Source organism: Crocodylus porosus, unplaced genomic scaffold, assembly GCF_001723895.1.
Source record: "Crocodylus porosus isolate Cpor-Errol unplaced genomic scaffold, CroPor_comp1, whole genome shotgun sequence".
Lineage (NCBI taxonomy): Eukaryota > Metazoa > Chordata > Crocodylia > Crocodylidae > Crocodylus > Crocodylus porosus.
The window spans coordinates 168,294,454-168,312,408 of record NW_017728886.1 but is presented as its reverse complement, the minus strand read 5'-3'; the positions used below and the strand labels follow the sequence as shown (position 1 = coordinate 168,312,408).

Here is a 17,955-nt window from a genome sequence, read left to right as displayed (position 1 = left end):
GCACTACTTCATGGTCAGGGCAGCTAGGATCTGGAACCAACTTCCAAGAGAAGTGGTGCTGGCTCCTACCCTGGGGGTCTTTAGAAGGAGGCTGGATGAACACTTTGTCGGGGTCATTTGACCCCAGTATTCTTTCCTGCCATGCCTTGATGATCTGCTCAATTCCTTTCCGACCCTAGAAACTATGAAACTATTGTACCAAATTCTGAGCTGCAGATTCTGTTATGGGAGCTAGACACCTAAATGTTAGATACTGCAAATCAGTGTCACAGCCTAAGACCTTTTATGGATGTTGGGCCTATAGTCTAAGAGTTATGTTGAGCAAATTACACCTAGTTTCTTTGAGTACTGTGTAGTGCTGACTGTCTCAGGGGAGGTCTTCAAAAGGAAGTTCATTTTCTGAAGTAAAATTCTTTCTGCTGCTCCCAGCATGCAATGGGAAGAGATTTACCGCTATGCCCTTGAAGGAATCATATGTCAGTTCCTTGCTGCATTAAACTACAATCAATGTAAATCAGGTTTCACTTGATTCAAGAGAGTCCAAACAGGGGGTTATAAACTGATTTTAAGACATAAAAGTGCACCTGTGCATAGAAAAGGGCTTCTCTGATTAGCCGTTAGCTGCACACCTTGAAAGCTTCAGTAAAGATTTTAAGTCTAGTCTTACTCACAATGAGCATCTACTCAGGTATAGTTCAGTAGGATGCACTCACCTGGGGCCCCCATGCCTCTTCAGCCTCCTCATTTCCCTTAGATGCATTATTGAGGTTAGATGTTGCATTCAAATCCCTGCAAAAGAAGACAGACCACAGTGAAGTGAGATTTATGTTTGACACTGCCAGTTTTTGTAGGTCCAGCACTTTATTTTTGGTAAAAAGTCATTTTTAAAAACAGAAAGGGTTACAACAAGACCAGGATACCAGTAATTGTATCTTGCCCCCTCCCAATGAAATGTTGCTAATCCTAATCTTTTAAAAATCATGACCCAGGCCACCAAAACTCATAACAGTTAAATAATTAGTGTGATAGTTTTTATTTTATTATTTTTATTTGCTCCCTGTTCTGGTGGCCTTTAGGATTCACATTGTCAGGAAAATACAGGAACTAGAAACTAGCATTTTTTTTCCTGAAAGTCTCCGTTTGTAGTTAATCACTTGATTCCAGAAGCTGAAGGTTGAGACCTTGAGGGTAGCAACATTTGTTTTGTCCATGGCATTAAAAAAAATTAAAAACTAATTAAAAATTACAAACAAGAGGAAGCAAATCAAGACCTCATCAATTCTGCAGCAGTGCAAAGCTCCATAGGCAACAGGAGTGAAAAAGAGGACCGCATTATTCATTGCCCTGCTACCTGTGGAGGTGTAAGTCTGGCTCCAAAGGGTGCATCCACACATGCAGGCACGTGCACCTGCAGCAGCTGAAATAGCAGCAGCAAAAATTTGTGCTGGAGATTTTTGCCTCAGCACACATGCCTGAACATGCACTTTGGCATGGGGTAAATTGTGCCACTTGGGGCAAACTGACCCTGCCCAGCTCCTCCCAGATTTTCAGCCAGGGGGAGCTAGAGGCAGTATAAAAAGCTGCCCTGTCAAGCATCTCAGGACTGCTTGCCCTCAGGAGCTTCTGAGGCCCAGCTAGTTGGTAGCTGGGGACACTAATCTAGAGTGGCCCCTGCACCCTCTATCCATTGCAGCAGTCTGGCAGTAGGGGCTGCTGCCTGGCTGTGATCTGCTACCACCTGTGACCGCATCTGGCCCCTTGTATCTGTGGCCTCTTGGCTGAATGCCTGCCAGACCCAGACTGGAATTGCATGACCACCTGGGCTGTGGTATGGGCACTGTAGCAGAGCCTTTTGCACCTCTAGGCAAGCTGCCAGTGGGCCATGTCTGCACAGTTGGCCTTTGTGCAACACTGCTGTCATATCTTCTGGTGCACCCACTCTGCCATCTGGGCAACTATTGCCCAGAAGATGTGCTGGTTGCAGTGGGCAGCTATGAAGCGTGTCCCCTTGGCCCCAGGTGGACAAGTCAGCCACTTCATCTGCCCTCCAGCTGGGTCGCTCCTCTGCTTGGGTCTCACTACTTGCTTCACCAGCAGATATCCTGGTGGAACCAGGACGGAACTTACCCGCAGCGGCGGCGGAGCCCGAGCGGAACATCTGCCGCTTGTTTACACCAGTGTTTAGAGGTGCTGGCAAACAGTTGCCAGCGATAAAAGTGGCCGTGGAGAAAGGACGGCTGGGGGAATGAGCTGGGGGCCTCGCACCAGCCAAGGTAGAAGGCCTCAGGGGGGAACGAGCTGGGGGCCTTGCACCAGCCGAGGCAGAAGGCCTCAGAGGGGAACAGGCCACGGACCCCTCAGTAAGAGGGACGGGAAGCCCCCGAGCAGGACAAGCCACCAACCGCTCAGCTCGAGGAGCAGAGAACTCCCAAGATGAGCAAACGGCTAACTCCCCAGAGGGAAGGACAGGGAACCTCAGCAGGGAGCCGCAGCTTACCCAGACGGAGGGGAGGATACCAGCTACGGCCAGCTGCAGGACGATGAGTAAGGAGCGGCAGACGAGCTTCGAGGATGAGGAATCCAGCGGCAGGGAATTTTGGGACTGCGAACCTGAGACGCGCAGGACTTGCAGGTCCAGGGTTGGGGTGCCGGCGCGGGGACGTGCCACTGCCAGAGAGGGTCGGGACCCAGAAGAGCGCTGAGGAGGCGCAGTCGGGCGGAGGTCGCCGCCAGCTGGCTGCGGCCATAGACCAAGATAGGGGTTGCCCAGAGGGGACCTAGGAAAGTCCAGGTAAGAGACTCAGCCAGTAGGGCTGTGGAGGCCTAGCTTTCAGTTCTTTTCAGGTTTGTTTCCCATTAAAGGGATACCCCAGCTGAGGGGTATAGCTGGGGAGTTAGGGTCAGGGACCCCGTAGTGAAACCCTGCCTTGGCTGTGACCCAGTCCCGGGTCAACCAGGATACGAGGAACCCGAAGACAAGGGTCGGTCAGACCGGTGAGGCAGTCAGCCCGTCTGTAGGGAGCCGGGTCCCATATTAGAGGGGAGCACCAGAGGAGGCGTAAGGCCGGGGTGCAGGGGTGGTGTAGCCCCGCAACGTGACCGTCGAGGGATCCCGGGCTGCGGGGTGCCCAGGAACCGTCCTAACTGAACCTAAACAACAACCCATGGCGGGCGAGAACTATGGCGGGGAATGGACGTCATAACACCTACTCCAAACCAGTAGCATTCCAGGGTGATCAGCGATGGTCCTCCTTCCAAAGGCGACTACCCACGGGGAGGACTCCCCCCACCCCAGTCTGGCAGTCACACCCTGTTTTAAAATAGCAAATTCTCTGATAAAAAATTCCCAAATTCTGTCATTAAAAATACCCACAATCCATGTTCTTCCATGATTAAAATGAAATGCAACCATATATAAAGAGATAAATTAAGCAGTGTTTTACTGATATATTTACAATTTTAAAGCAAATTGGAAGCCTACCAGTGTATCTGTCATCATAATAAATTAATTGTAAGTATCTATACACTTTGGCATTTGTTTTTGGGTTTTTTTATTAGAAAAATCAGAGCTGCCCTTACCCTTTTGCTCACCAGGAATTGAGGCACTGAGCAGCACTGGCATGCCAGTTCCCTGCCCCTGCCCTTGCCCCTCACTCCCAACCCACAGACCCCACAGTGCCCCTCACTCCTGACCTGCAGCCCCTGCCTGTCCCCACTAGCTCCTTCCCAGCAGCAGCTCCATCCAGCACTAGGACATGGGTCCAGCTGCAGCTGTCCCACCTGCTGCTTTGTGGCTCTGAGCAACGCCAGCCCTTGAACAGGGACTGGGCTAGGCAAGCCCCTTCCCTTCCAGGCTGGTCTCCACTTGCACAAGCTGCTCTAGGGGCACAGGGGAGCTATAAGCCTGGCTCTGGCAGCCTCTCCTAACTGAAGCATTTCCCCACCCCCAATCCCCATCTCTCTTTCTCTTTCTCACCCCTACTGCCACCTCTACCCCTCCCTTCAGCCCATCAAACACCCAAGTAGCACCTGGGACCAGGAGCTAACCCAGGTTGGGGCTGCATGTCACAGCACTGGTGTGGGTACAGGGCAGGGCTGCAGTATGGCAGTTGCCCCTGGAGCCACAGCTCCTGCCATCAGGTCCCATCCCATCCTATTTGGCTGGCTGGCCACTCAGGGTGTGAGATTAGTGTGTGGGATGTGGGGTTTGGGGTGCAGAAGAGGTTTATACAGTAAGTTTGGGAGGGTTTGTGGGTGGGTGTAGGGTTTGTAGGGGTGAGGTTTATGAGGGGGTTCGGGGCTCGTGCAGGGGTTTGGAGTGGTGTGGAGTTTGAGGCTGGGTATGTGGATGGGTGGTTCATGGGGGTGGTTTGAAGATGTGGAGTTTGTGGGTGGCTTGAATGGGGGTTGTGGGTATGGGGAAGACTGTATGTGTGGGATGACTCCTCAGGAGGGGTGGGTCTCCTGCCCACCCACCCCCAGCAGCAGCAATGGCCATGGGGTGCCCACGACCCGTTACTGGCAGAGCCCATACCCATGGTGCAGTGCAGCCCTGGCTGCTTGGGACCCAGTACTGCCTGTGCCACATGGTGTAGGCCCAGCCCAGAGGTGTGTGCCTTCGGGCAGGACTGAGCTGCTTTTGCTGTTACCTGGGGCCCCTGGCACTGCACACAGTGGCCACATGTCAAGCTAGGCCAGGTCCTGCCTCCATGGAGCTGGCCCAGCCTGATGGCATGTGGAGCACTTGAAGGCAGCACCTGGTCCAGACCAATGCGTGGCTCTTGCATGCAGTGCCAGGACCCTGAGTAACAGCAAGAGTGTCCCAGTTCTGCCTGAAGATGCATACCCCTGGGCCAGGCCCACACCATGTGGCACAGGTAGCACTGGGTTCCAGGTAACTGAGGCCGTGCCATGACATGGGGGGAATCTGCCAGCAGCAGGCCCTGAGTGCCCCACAGATATTGCTGCTGCTGTGGGTGGGCTGTGCACTGTGCAGAGGGGTAGGCCGGGGACCCACCCCTCCCAAGCAGTCCCCCCCAACACACACAGTCGCCCCACATGCACAACCCCTGCCCCACTCACCTACAGTCCCCCCACCCCCAACATTCCTACTTACCAGGGACAGAGCCTGGGTTCAAGACACTGCTGCAACCTTGCTACACTCCTATTTGCCCTAGCACACTGAACCTTTTTTTTATTCCCAGCATGCCTCTTGCACAATCTCAAACTGCTTGGAGATGTTGCATCAGGCATGTGCTCGCTTGTTTGGATGTACCCAAGTGGGGTTATCTGATTTACACATACTTTAGGTTTCAGGTCATCATATCCAGCACTGGTAACTAATGATCTACCACAGGGTTGATTATCTAAAGGCTTAATAAGTATTGTTGAACCCATCCAAACATCATTTCCAAAATTGCTGAGGAGGCTGCCTTATCCCATTTAAATCCTGCAGAAGTTTCCATGACAAGCTATTGTAACCTCCTGCCTGTACTGAAAATAGCTAGCTCTTTGTGATCCATTGTGGAGTTTGGCTCAAGACTCCCAGTTCTCACTGGAGTTCTGGCAGCAGTGGCAGGAATTTGGGCTCTGGCACCCATGATGCCACCACAGCCACAGAGGCAGCCACTCTCCCACTGGCTTGTGGAAGGAATCTTGGCTCTGGCAGGACCTGGGACTCCAGCAACTACAGCAGTGGTAGCCAAGTCTTATCAGGGTTCCCTTACAGCACTGCTGCCTAGCAGGGAGCCAGCCTTGCTCCCTCTCTCCATCTCCCTTGGAAGAAGGAAGGGAAAGCAAAGGACTCTGGGATGTTGGGAGTCCTAGAGACTCTTGTAGCACTACATGCAACTAAACAGCTGTTACATCGGGCACTACAGAGAAGTTTCTGTTTCAAAGGGGTACTATTCTGTAGAGCTCAGTGGTGCTACAAAATGTGAGCATACAAGGACTTTAATAGTGCTGCAAATGTAATGGCTGTCTATACCCTCAGATTCTACCACATAGTGACAATTGTTAGCTAGGTATAGGACAGATCCCCAGCACCACTGATTTCAGTGTACATAAGCTGATTTATATCAGCTAAGCTTCTAGTTCCCAGTATACAGAAACCATAACTAGAAATCATATAAAAAGGAGGGAAGCATAACTCAGCAAGTATATGATATTCTATAATATTCCCAGATATCTCAAAATCTAGTGAATATATCTAAAATACTGCATTCATATACCCCAATCCAGAAACTGTATATTGTAAGTAGTGGACAGGCTGTTTCTTGCACATAGTGTGTATCTACACATGCCATTAGGGGGCAGCAATAAACTGCAGAGCTTATTGGAAGCTCCTGAGCACCCAGCTGTGCATGCACCAAGACTGCAGCACAATGAGGCAGGTCACAGCAGCCGAAGCTGGCAGGGGGGTCCCAGGGGTCAGCCTGCCAGCCCAGGGCTGCTCCAACCATGTCAAATGTGCTGCAGAGAGGCCCAAGGGCTGTGTATTGATGAAACGAGGGGTGTGTGTGCACAACGACACTTTAAAGCAGGCTAAATGCTTTTGCACTGCTTTTAATGGTGGTGGTGTTTGCACACCTCCGTGGCATATTGCGCATTAATTCCAGGCACTGTAAGAAATTCAGAGGCGTAATACATCTTAAATGACTGAAAGGAGTTTTAGTTTGCTTCCCCTACAGCTGCAGAGGGAAGTACTGGACTATATGCAGCTCAGCTCTGCAGGAAGCCCTGCAAACAGCTTGGCAGCAGCCGGGGAAAACAGGTTCCACCCAATAAAAGTGACAAACCTGATCTTTTTGTTTCTCCCTTCCCTGGAGCCAGCCTGTCTGAGGTGCGCGTGGGCCCAGTGCTTCCCTCCACACCTGTGGTGTCCCCTGGAACCACCTGAGTCAGGTGCCTGTGGACAGGTGCCACCTGGGGGGGCTGCCATGGAGGGAAGCACCGTCCCCCCCCTCCCACCCCACGCAGCCCAGAGACTGCTTCACCCATCGGCAGTTCTTCCCCCCTCCTCACTGGAGAGGCAAGTAAGTCAGCAGGGTGTGTGCACGACAAGGGGGTTTAATTGGCCCTAAATTGAAGCGCTGTTTTTTAAAACCCACTGCTTCAGTTCAGGTCCCCTGTTTCAACTACACACACCCACACCCACACTAAAGCACCCTCATGCCCCAGCCATCTGGGCAGCATCTACATGTGCACTGCCAGGCACAAAAAACTCTGCAGCAGGGTATTACTTGTATTTACAACTACTACCCTGCTGTGGAGTTTACCAGTTTTGTGCACCCTAACAGGGGTGCATATGTAGATGCTGAGATGTTTATTGCACAGTTAATTAGTCAACATCTTGTGTAGGTGTGTCCATAGCAAGTTAATTTACAGTATTTACCTTTCCTTAGAAACGGAAACATTTACCCTCTACAACGATTCCATTAGCAGTCTAGACATGTAAAAAAACTGCTTTCAAGATATGCGTCTATTGACACCTTTGGATTAATGTCAACTGAATGCCTGCAATTTGGTATTATCAACTGACTGCCTGAAATCAGATGTTGCATCACTTTTTTCAACATGCATCACTTCCAATGATACAATATCTTCCCCACAAATTGCACCTTTGTGCTCTGAAATTGTTTTCTAGCTTTCTAATCGCTTCACACTATGTGACAGTACTGCATATGTAGGTATGGTTTCCCCAAAAATATGGCAAAGGAGAAGAAGATTAAAGACACCCGGGGATTTGTTCTCTTAGTCTTCCTGAACCAGAATATCTTCCTCTATCCATGAATTAACCCACTGTAACCTAGTTAATCTTTACCAAAAATGGAGAGGATTTTATAGATTTTCATCTGCATCAAATAGTGTTTTCCCCTCTGATTATAGTGACATATAAAATTGGGATAGAGGGCTATTATCAGGCTTTGGGCAAGCCATTCACGTCTGTGCCAAAGGATCTGTATGACACAAAGAACTCTTCTTCAGTGCAACACTTACTTTATTTTAGTACATTTGAATCACTCAACTCCAGGCAGCCTAGGTCAAAAGACAGCAACTACGCTCCAAAATAACATTCAAAGTACAGAGGTTGGATTAACAGCACAGAATGATTCAATTAAGATCTGATAAATTGTTCAAACCCCTAACATTAGCTGTATGAACAGCAGCAGTAGTCCAACTTCTATCCTTGCTGCCTGCCAAAAGGCTCGCAATCAATTTAAGCACAAACCTCAAGCTAATGTGGCAGCAACAGCTCAGATTAATGACCTCCAACCCCTCCTGCAAAATCTCAAGGTAGCTATGGGGGACAAACCTGTCCTGATTTACAGGCAGCCCTGTGCCCCTTTATCAACACAGGCCACATCATCACTGGACCAAACCACATGGATTATAACATCCCAGATTCATTTACCTGCACCTCTACCAATGTCATATATGCCGTCACCTGTTTACAGTGCCTCTTTGCTGTCTGCATTGGACAGCAATGCAAATGCAATGCAGACAAGGTGAAACCCACATGAAAGAATGAATGAACACTGATCTGACATCAGTTCCAGAATGACAAACAAGCCCGTGGCAGATCACTTTAACCTCCTCGGACATTCCATCACTAACATCAGAGTGGCTATTCTTTGACAGCAAAACTATCAAAATGAATGGGGAATTGCAGAACAAGAAATCATTGACAGACTGGATTCTGTTAAGTACAGTCTAATTCCAGACCACAGAGCATTTCCCCTTTACCTGGATTAGGTTTTATAACACTTATGTCCCTGAGTGTATTTACTGCCTTGTTTTTTTCTCTCCTACTTAGCTTGCCTCTGCCAGCAGTCCACCTTTCTTTTTGCTCCCCCTTCCCTAGCCTTTGTATTCTAAACTATACTTCCTATTTAGAAGTTCTGCTTCCTGCAGTTAGTTTGCTCACAGCACCCGCTGAAGTACACCACTGCTTACAAAAGCGTAGGCTATGCATCTCAGATTTAGTGAGTCTGAGTTTCTAAACTACCCTGACTTCTGCCTGTCTTCAGACTAACATGGCTAACTACCTCCCCCAGCAAAGAGAAACACTATGATGCAGTGGAAAGGGGGAAAAAAACAAAACAGATAACCTAGATATAACTGACAGTGTTTAGCACCTACTTGAGACTATATCCCGGGTTATCCCATTGCATTGTTAAAGATTAAGTCTTAAACCTAGGTTAAGATCTTCATGGTCATCTCTGTTAAGAGTGCTACCAGGTTCTGTGTAAAACCCTAGCATCAATCTTGTCAGCAGGAGTTATGCCGCTGACTTAGCCAGGACTTCCCTCCTAGCCTGGAACTGAATGGATTTTTCCAGGACATTATGTTTAACTAAATAACTTCCAAGAATTCAGCACTACAAATCAGGAAACAGGCACTGTTCTGCTCACAAGAGAAAGAAGGGATTTAAAATACAAGTACTGATATATGTAAAGTATCACAGAGAAAGGGTTGAGAATCATAGAAATTTAAGTAACATACATGGAGGGTAGCCTAATCCTTCTCACCTGTCCCCTACTGAAGAAGGATCAATCTAGTGGTCTCAGGACACACAACATCTTTCCAGAGTAGTTACAAATATTCTTCTAAAAATAGTTAGTATATTTCCTACTGGGATGATCTAAGAGAAAGTTATTTTTTTTTATTTTTCAGCTTGCACTGCCATGCTAGAGTATACACAACCTCCCTGTGCAGCATTTCTTAATACAAAATATTAATAAATTGAGACAAGTGGTGACAGAGCATTCAGCACTGTCATAGTAACTCACTGACAGAGCATTTCATATGTTCATAGCATATTATTAGACTAGCAAAGGAAAGTTAAAAAGGGGTTTAAGGAGGAATGTATAAATATTAGCTCATTAATTTTAAAATAATACAGTAAAATTAGACACAGAATATTTAAACAAAATCTATATGTATTAATTTTACAATTTCTCATAATGTTGCCAAGTTTACACTACAGTGAAATAACTTACACTGAAGAATCTGCCGAGCACTTTTTTGGGTCTGCCATGCTGTATACCTCTACAAAGCTGAGTGCAGTTGAAGTTACTGCATTCAAAGCCTGCAATGCTTGATTTCCTCTGCCGCTTGCTATTTATACTGACTCTTGGAGGGAGAGGTCTCGAAACTGAAACTTAAATTTCATGTTCTGCACTAAGTAAATCAACGCAAAAAGATTGATTTCTGTGTTCTCATGACCTTTAATAGTCCTTGACTGGGTACCCTGTAAACAATAGGGGGTGGAAACCTTATAAATTAGTTTAATTAAGTTTAGAATTACAGATGTATAACAGACATTTCTCTTTAAATTCATCTTTCACTTTCCTTGACACATAACATGTGTTCATAAACACATCACATGTGATCCAGAAACAATTCAATTACCCATTTACAGGAAAGGAGTGTCTTTCTTTTAAACCAAACACTTCTGTTTCACAAGTCAGCTGTTTTCCTGGATTCAACCGGTAAAGCAAAGAAGGAAATGCACCCATTAAATGGTTCCAATAATTATGTTCCAAGACACTGTGAGCCAAATGCCTAGCTAATGCCAAGCAGCATCTTCCCACTGAAATGCATTTACCCCAGTGTGCGCTCAAGCCAACCACAATAGCAAGCCAGCCTGTGACAGGCCCATGACACTTACCACTCTCCTGGCATCCAGGTGACTGGTCTCTTGGAGGGAGGAAACCAGCATGGCCAAGGGGAAAAGAAAGAAACTGCACCAAAGAGGGAAAGAAGAAACAGCTGGGTCAAGCAGCCAGCGAATAGGAAGCTGCCATGGTGGACCCAGCTGGGGAAAAGGGAGATTTAAAGGATGCTGGGAGGGCAACCCAGGGTCAGATGGAGAGTGGGGGAGATGAGAAGAAAAGAAGAAGACTGGTGAGATCACAGAAGAAGGGAACTGACCCCAGAGCTTAAGGGAGAGTTTCAGTCTCCTGACTTACCTGGAGTGAACCAGTGAAGGAACTTCTTGGACAAGAAGAATCATCACAGGAGCTGAGGAAGCTGCTTGTCCCATGAGTCCAGCCCGGGTGGTGGGGGGGTGGTAAAAGTAACCACTCCAGGAACCTTGAAGAAGATAGAGATATGGAAAAAGTTACCCCCCCAGGAGGGAGGGAGTCCATCCCTACCCTGAAGATAAGAGCAGGATTAGATATAAAAGAGAGCTGCCTGGGGATCCATACAAGGAAGAATGAGGCAAGCAGCCCAACTAAGAAGACTCCGAACAGGGGTCCTTTAGACTGAGGCCAGAACAATGGCCTCAGAGGCAAGCAACAACATTCCTAGAGCACCTGGTGTGGATAGGGCAGGGTCCAGGGGTGGTGGAGCCCTGTGAAGTCCAACTGACACTTTGAGCCTATAACAACCCTCATCTCCCAAGAATGTTTGAACATCTTTCTCCCATAACATCAAAGGTATGGCAGGACATTTTTTATGAAGGAAGAAACACTAGCATCAGCAGGGAAATGCCTCAACTCTAGATGGCGTGCCATTGACCTTTCACACTGGGGTACATGGCCGGGTGGCAGCAGGCCTAGAACCACAGCTTGCCTGGGGAATAGCCACAAAAGGAAAGCCAGGCAAACCAAGCAAAGCGCTCCTCACCAAACACAGAATGCTGAAGTGTTGGGTGCGGGTAGCATCGATGCCCTGCTTGCCTGCATCATGTGAGCATGTTTAGTTTCATTATCGTTAAGTTGTGCATTTGTCAGCCAAGAAGGCCACATCACATTCCCGGGGGGACTGTGCAGCCAGGCATGCCAGGAGAATGAATGGTGCAGTAGCCCATAGCAGACATCACTGAGACAAGACTGGACCACCTGAGTGAAAAGGGGTGATGTACGGGGATGGCAGAGCCTCACAGAAGACCCACTGGCTAAGCCAGCAGGTGGGCATGGCACACTAGTGGCAGCACTGCAAGCATGTGCCTTCCACACAACCGTTCTACCTAAGTCAAAGGAGGGTACACGGATCTGCTCCACAAGTCATGGATTCTCTTAATGACACATAGACCCTGGAAATACCCTGTGAACACCTGAAACTAATGGCATGTCTACATGAGACACAGTGCAAATGTCAGGTAGAAATCTCATAGCTTTAGGCTCCTGGCCATCTTTATAGTTCTTTGTTAGGGAATATATTTGACAAGCTACACTCTGACAATGCTAGTCCCTTGGGGATTCACTATATTCTTGGTGCATCTGCTGTAGTGCCCTCTCTCTCTCAAGGAACAAATGGGAGCAGCCAAGGGAAAAAACTCACTCTGGTTCTATCCAGCTTCAGGAATTGAGGGGGCCCCATCTGGCAACAGGAAACAGCCTGAGTGAATTAGCATTCAGTCACTTAACTGTGTCCCTGGACCACTTCCAATCTGTCCTTTTTTGCTCATGGGCACTAATTCCATATTTGGTTCTCTGGGGCTTTCTGCACCACCTGTGTGTGAGTTCGATGCCGAATTATATAAGGACTGAATTAAGCATAGGCTCAGACCTGGATGTTCAATTTAAAACTTTTATTGTTTCACAAAGTCATAAACTAAAGGAGGTCTGTTGGTTCACGAGGTTCCCAAATCAAGCCCTTGTTCTCTAACCCAGAGGCTAGGTGCAGCTGCCTGATTCAGTAGTCTCAGAACTGGTTCAACAGCTCATTTAAAAGGAGTCCCATATCTTTTTTTAGACAAAAGATACAAAATTGTCCCCATGGTGGAAGTGAGGCATCTAACATAACTTTACTATTAGTTATATATGATAACACTTATACATATGCATTTCAAATTCTTACTTCTATTGGTTATTTAGTTAACTTATCTATATTATAATATCAGGTGATAAGCTTTGTATTATAATTTTTACGCTTCTTATGTTAATTCTTAATGACCTTTATATTTCTTATGCTAATTCTTAATTACTTTTATGTTTCTTATGTTTTTAGCAGGGTTAAAATGTCAAGGCTTACATAATATGTGGTTTTTTGTCATTGTGGTTTAGTCATATGGTTTCCTGTTTTGACAATATAAGCTGCAATTGTTATCATTGTTCAAGGGTCAGAAGGTCAGCATTTTTATCTAAGGGTCAGAAAGTGATTACCAGAATGTCAATTGCTGACTCCTCAACCTCCTTGAAGCATTCTGGGAGTTTTAGTGCATTATTCTTAATGCTAGGCCTTGCTTAGCATAAGCACTATCTCACAACCTGCAGTAGCCCCGTCCACCTTGACTTCAGCACAGGCCCTGTGTGGAAGCCTTCTCACCACTAAGAACTATCCAGCCAAGTCCATACACTGAAGATAATTTTTACCTTGTTATTCAAGAAACAGCCTGAACTGACCTTCCTTATTTTTACAATCTTACAGCCCTTTAAAGCAGATGGAGCCAGAAGTGACTGCTCTTCCGGTTCCAAAATAGATGTCTACCTTGACTGCCTTACATGGTGCTGTTCCTCTTTATCTTGTGAGGAGGTGGTAGGCAATTTTTCATAGCTGTGAACCAGAGCTTGTGATCCAGCCTTCTGCTAACACCCCAAATCTACACCCCCAGAGTGCCAAAGCTGCCCATGCCTACCCTTACATGAAATGCCCAAGCCCCCTGCAGTACAGGTAAGCACGGGAACAAATGACCACCAGAAAGGACTGCAGAGTGAGAATCTGAGGAGAGGATGGATTGCTCAGTGTAGCTGTGTTCTGCCTGATCTCTCCAGGCTGTCATGGGCTAGATCCAACTTTTTCATGGGGTGGATCCAGCCTGTAGTTCATAGGCTGCCAACCTTTGCTGTAAGGGGTCAAAATTACCTCTAAATAAGCCAATTCAGGAACCAAAAGCAATATAGCTCACCAAGGTGGCCTCACCAAGGTGGGAAGTATTGAGAGGGTGGACTTCAATGAGCTAAGGAGAATAGTCGGGGAAGCACTGAGGTCCCAGAGGGAAGGGGAGCCAGGTGTCCAAGAAGAGTGGTTGCTCCTTAAGGAGACGATCCTCCAAGCCCAAAGGGAAGTAATCCCAACACGGATCAAAGGGGGCAGGAGGGTGCAAAAGCCCGCATGGCTCACCAAAAGCATCCGGGAATGTCTCCTAGCTAAAAGGGAGCCACACACCCAATGGAAAGGAGGGGCCATCACCAGGGAGGATTATACTGAGGTTTCTTGGGGATGCAGGGGGGCAGTTAGGAAGGCCAAGACGAAGATGGAACTGGAACTAGCTTCCCAGATCAAGGACAACAAGAAGTCCTTTTTTAAATAAATAAGGGGCAAAAAGAAGGTTCTGGGTAACATGGGGCCCCTGCAAGACAAGCTAGGAAATTTGGTCGTCACACCAGACAACAAAGTTAACCTATTTAACGATTTGTTTGCCTCCATTTTTCTGAGCAGGAACCGGAACAGCCACCCCCCACTGAGCCCCCCTTAGACCCCAGAGGAGGCAAACCTAGGCCAAGGGTTAGTGAGGAACTAGTTAGGGAACTTCTGGAGGGACTGGATGTATTCAAATCAGCTGGTCCGGATGATCTCCACCCTAGAGTACTAAGGGAATTAGCTGAGGTCATCGGGGGACCCCTGGCATGGCTTTACGAGCACTCATGGTGCCCTGGTGTGGTGCCAGGGGCCTGGAAGAGGGCCAATGTGGTTCCCATCTTCAAAAAGGGGAGGAAAGAGGACCTGGGAAACTATAGGCCAGTTAGTCTTACCTCAATCCTGGGTAAGCTTTTTGAGAGAATTATTCTGGCACATGTCCACGAAAGCCAGCAGGGGAGGTTATGCTTAGGGGCAACCAACACAGATTCATTAGAGGCAGGTCCTGTCAGACCAACCTGGTAGCTTTCTATGACCAGATCACCCAATCTTTAGATGCAGGGGTAGCAGTGGACATAGCCTTCCTGGAATATAGGAAGGCCTCCAACACTGTCTCTCACCCTGTTCTTATTAAGAAACTGGGGGACTGTGGTGTCAACACTTACACAGTCAAATGGGTTGCCAACTGGCTGGAGGGCCACACCCAGAGAGTGGTAGTGGATGGCTCATTTTCAGCCTGGAGGGATGTGGGCAGTAGGGTTCTGCAGGGCTTGGTCCTTGGGCCTGTACTCTTCAACATCTTCATCAGTGACTTGGATGAGCGGGTAAAAAGCACCCTGTTCAAATTTGCTGATGACACTAAGGTATGGGGGGATGTGGGCATGCTAGAAGGAAGAAATAGGTTACAATCAGACCTCGACAGGTTACAGGGGTGGGTGGATGAAAATAGGATGGGATTCAACACTGACAAGTGAAAGGTGATGCACCTGGGGAGGAAGAACCAGCACCATACCTACAAGCTGGGGAACTCCCTTCTGCAGAGGCAGAAAAGAATATTGGAGTCATCACTGATGCCAAACTGAACATGGGCCAACAGTGTGGGGATGCAGTCAGGAAGGCCAACCGCACCTTGTCATGCATCCACAGATGCATCTCAAGCAGATCCAAGGAGGTGATACTCCCCCTCTATGCGGCACTGGTCAGGCCACAGCTGGAGTACTGCATTCAGTTCTGGGCACCACACTTCAGGAGGGATGTGGACAACATGGAGAGGGTCCAGAGGAGGGTGCCTCGCATGATCAGGGGGCAGCAGGGCAGGCCCTACAAGGAGAGGCTACAGGACCTGGACCTTTTCAGCCTCCACAAAAGAAAGCTCGGGGGGGATGTAGTGTCCTGTTACAAACTAGTCGGGGGGGACCAGCAGGCATTGGGGGAGTCCCTGTTCCCCCAAGCACTACCAGGAGTGACTAGGAATAATGGTCACAAGCTGGCAGAGGGTAGATTTAGGCTAGATATCAGGAGGCGCTACTTCACGGTCAGGACAGCTAGGGTCTGGAACCAACTTGCAAGAGAAGTGGTGCAGGCTTCTACCCTGGGGGTCTTTAAGAGGAGGCTAGATGAACACCTTGCTGGGGTCGTTTGACCACAGTACTCTTTCCTGCCATGGCAGGGGGTTGGGCTCAATGATCTGCTCAGGTCCCTTCCAACCCTACTAACTATGAAACTATGAAACCACCACCAAGAAGAAGCAGTGGGTGGTGATGGTTGGAGACTCCTGTCTGTGAAAGTCAGAGGGAGCCATCTGCCAACCTGACCTGTTGTCTTTGGAATTCTGCTGCTTGCCTGGAGCCCAGTTCCGAGATGTCACAGAGGGATTACTGAAACTGATTCAGTAATCTACTACCCCATGCTGCTCATCCATGTGGGCAGCAATGATACTGCCAGAGAAAACTGTGAACAATAAAAAATGACTACAGGACTCTGGGTACAAGGGTGGAGGGGCCTGGGACTCAGGTTATGTTCTCTTTGATCCTTCTGGTCAAGGGAAAGGGCCCAGGCAGGAACAGGTGCATCCTGCAAATCAACACCGGGTTGTGTAGGCGGTGTCACCAGCAGAGATTTGGCTTCTTTTACCCTGGGATGTCCTTCCAAGAAGGATTACTGAGAAGAGATGGGAACCACCTGACAAAGAGAGGGAAGAGCATCTTCACAGACAGGCTCACTAACCTAGCAAGGAGAGCTTTAAACTACATTCACCGGGGGATGGAGACAAAAGTCCTGAGGGAAATGGGGAAGGGGGTGACCTGGAGGAAGCACAAGCAGGAGGGAGCAACATAGGGGGCCTTCTCATTCTTGCTGAAAAAGTTGGGCAATCTCAGGTGTCTGTTCACATATGCATGGAGCCTGAGAAACAAGCAGGAAGAATTAAAAGTCCTTGTTGTGGCAGAGCACAGGTTGTGCCTGCCACTTCAAGGGGTTTGAGTAGGCAGCAAGTAGCCTGCAGGTGGGAGCAGATGCAAGCAGGCAGTCACATGGCAGTCAGGAGACCACCTGATTGGTGGCAAGGCTGAGGAGCCTGGGTATATGACTACACCCTGAGAGCAGAACTGGCAGATGCTGCAGGGGGGCTGCTGAAGTAATATCATCCAGCCTGCTCCCAAAACACCTGGAGGTTCAGGGTAGAAACTATAGGGATGGAGGAGGTTCCTAGTCCTCAAGAATGACCTAAAAACTACACCCTACTGGAGCTGGATGTTGTGATGGGGCTGCCTGCTGCAGGGCAGTCTCCAGCAAATGCCATAGCTGTGCCTCGCCAGTGAAAGGTGAGTGGGATGCCAGAAAGGCACAGCCCCCACTGCCTTGAGAGTGATCTCATGGAGGGAAAAGGCCAGGGGGAACACACCCCAACAGCAAAGCACAGGGCCAAGGCCCACTGAGTGGTGCCTGAGGTGGGGTCCAGGCCAAGAGAAGGGGTCTAAGACCAGGTCCAGGCCCACTGAGTGAGGCCTGAGGCCTGAGAGGTGTTAGGCCAGTGAGGGGGCCTGGTATTGAGGCCCCAGTGAGGGACAGGATATTGGAGCCCCAATGAAGTGGCCAGCTGAGGCCCCAGGGAAGGAGGTAGCCTCAGTGAGGGGGCCCAGTAAAGGGGATATATGGCCCAGGTAAGTCTGAGAACGCCTGAGGCCAAGTGTGGGCCAGAAACTGAGTATGGCCCAGCTAAAGGGCTGGGGGAGTAATAGCAGACTTGAAAGCTGTCTGTGATGCGTGGGACACAGTATAAGAGAAGGTTCAGAGCAGTGTATTTCACTCTTGGCATCAGGACAATTAAATGAGCAGCCTCCCACCTAGGAAAAACTTTAGTTACAACAAAGGCAAGGCAGGAAAGGCAGGTGGCCAGACTGTCCTAGCCAGGTAGGTGGGCCAGTGTTTGGACTGGTCCCCTGTTACACTTGCATGGTCAAGGAACTATAATGCAATTGGAATAACAGAAACTTGGCTGGATAGCTTGCATGACTGGAACACTCATGGAGGGGTACAAACTGTTCAGGAAGAACAGGCAAAGAAGAAGAGGAGGAAGAGGAGTTGCACTTTATGTAAAAGAGCCATATGATTGCCCAGAGCTCCAGTATGAAACTAGAGATAGGT

At 48.5% G+C, this 17,955-nt stretch overlaps 1 protein-coding gene across 3 annotated transcripts in view; it reads right to left on the bottom strand.

Annotated features, from left to right (window-relative positions):
• The window catches only part of LOC109316774 (lysine--tRNA ligase-like), a 50,145-nt gene extending 39,083 nt beyond the window's left edge, over positions 1–11,062 (bottom strand). The window contains exons 1-2 of one of the 3 annotated variants that reach the window (XM_019545085.1): positions 10,974–11,062; positions 714–789 (exon numbers count right to left, since the gene is read on the bottom strand). In XM_019545085.1, coding sequence (XP_019400630.1) covers positions 714–789; positions 10,974–11,047 — 150 coding nt within the window. In that variant the 5' untranslated portion in view covers positions 11,048–11,062. Of the gene's footprint in view, positions 1–713; positions 790–10,001; positions 10,163–10,672; positions 10,702–10,973 lie in introns of those variants that run through there. The other 2 variants (XM_019545103.1, XM_019545094.1) reach the window with 2 other exon arrangements.
• Between the last annotated feature and the right edge of the window lie 6,893 nt (positions 11,063–17,955).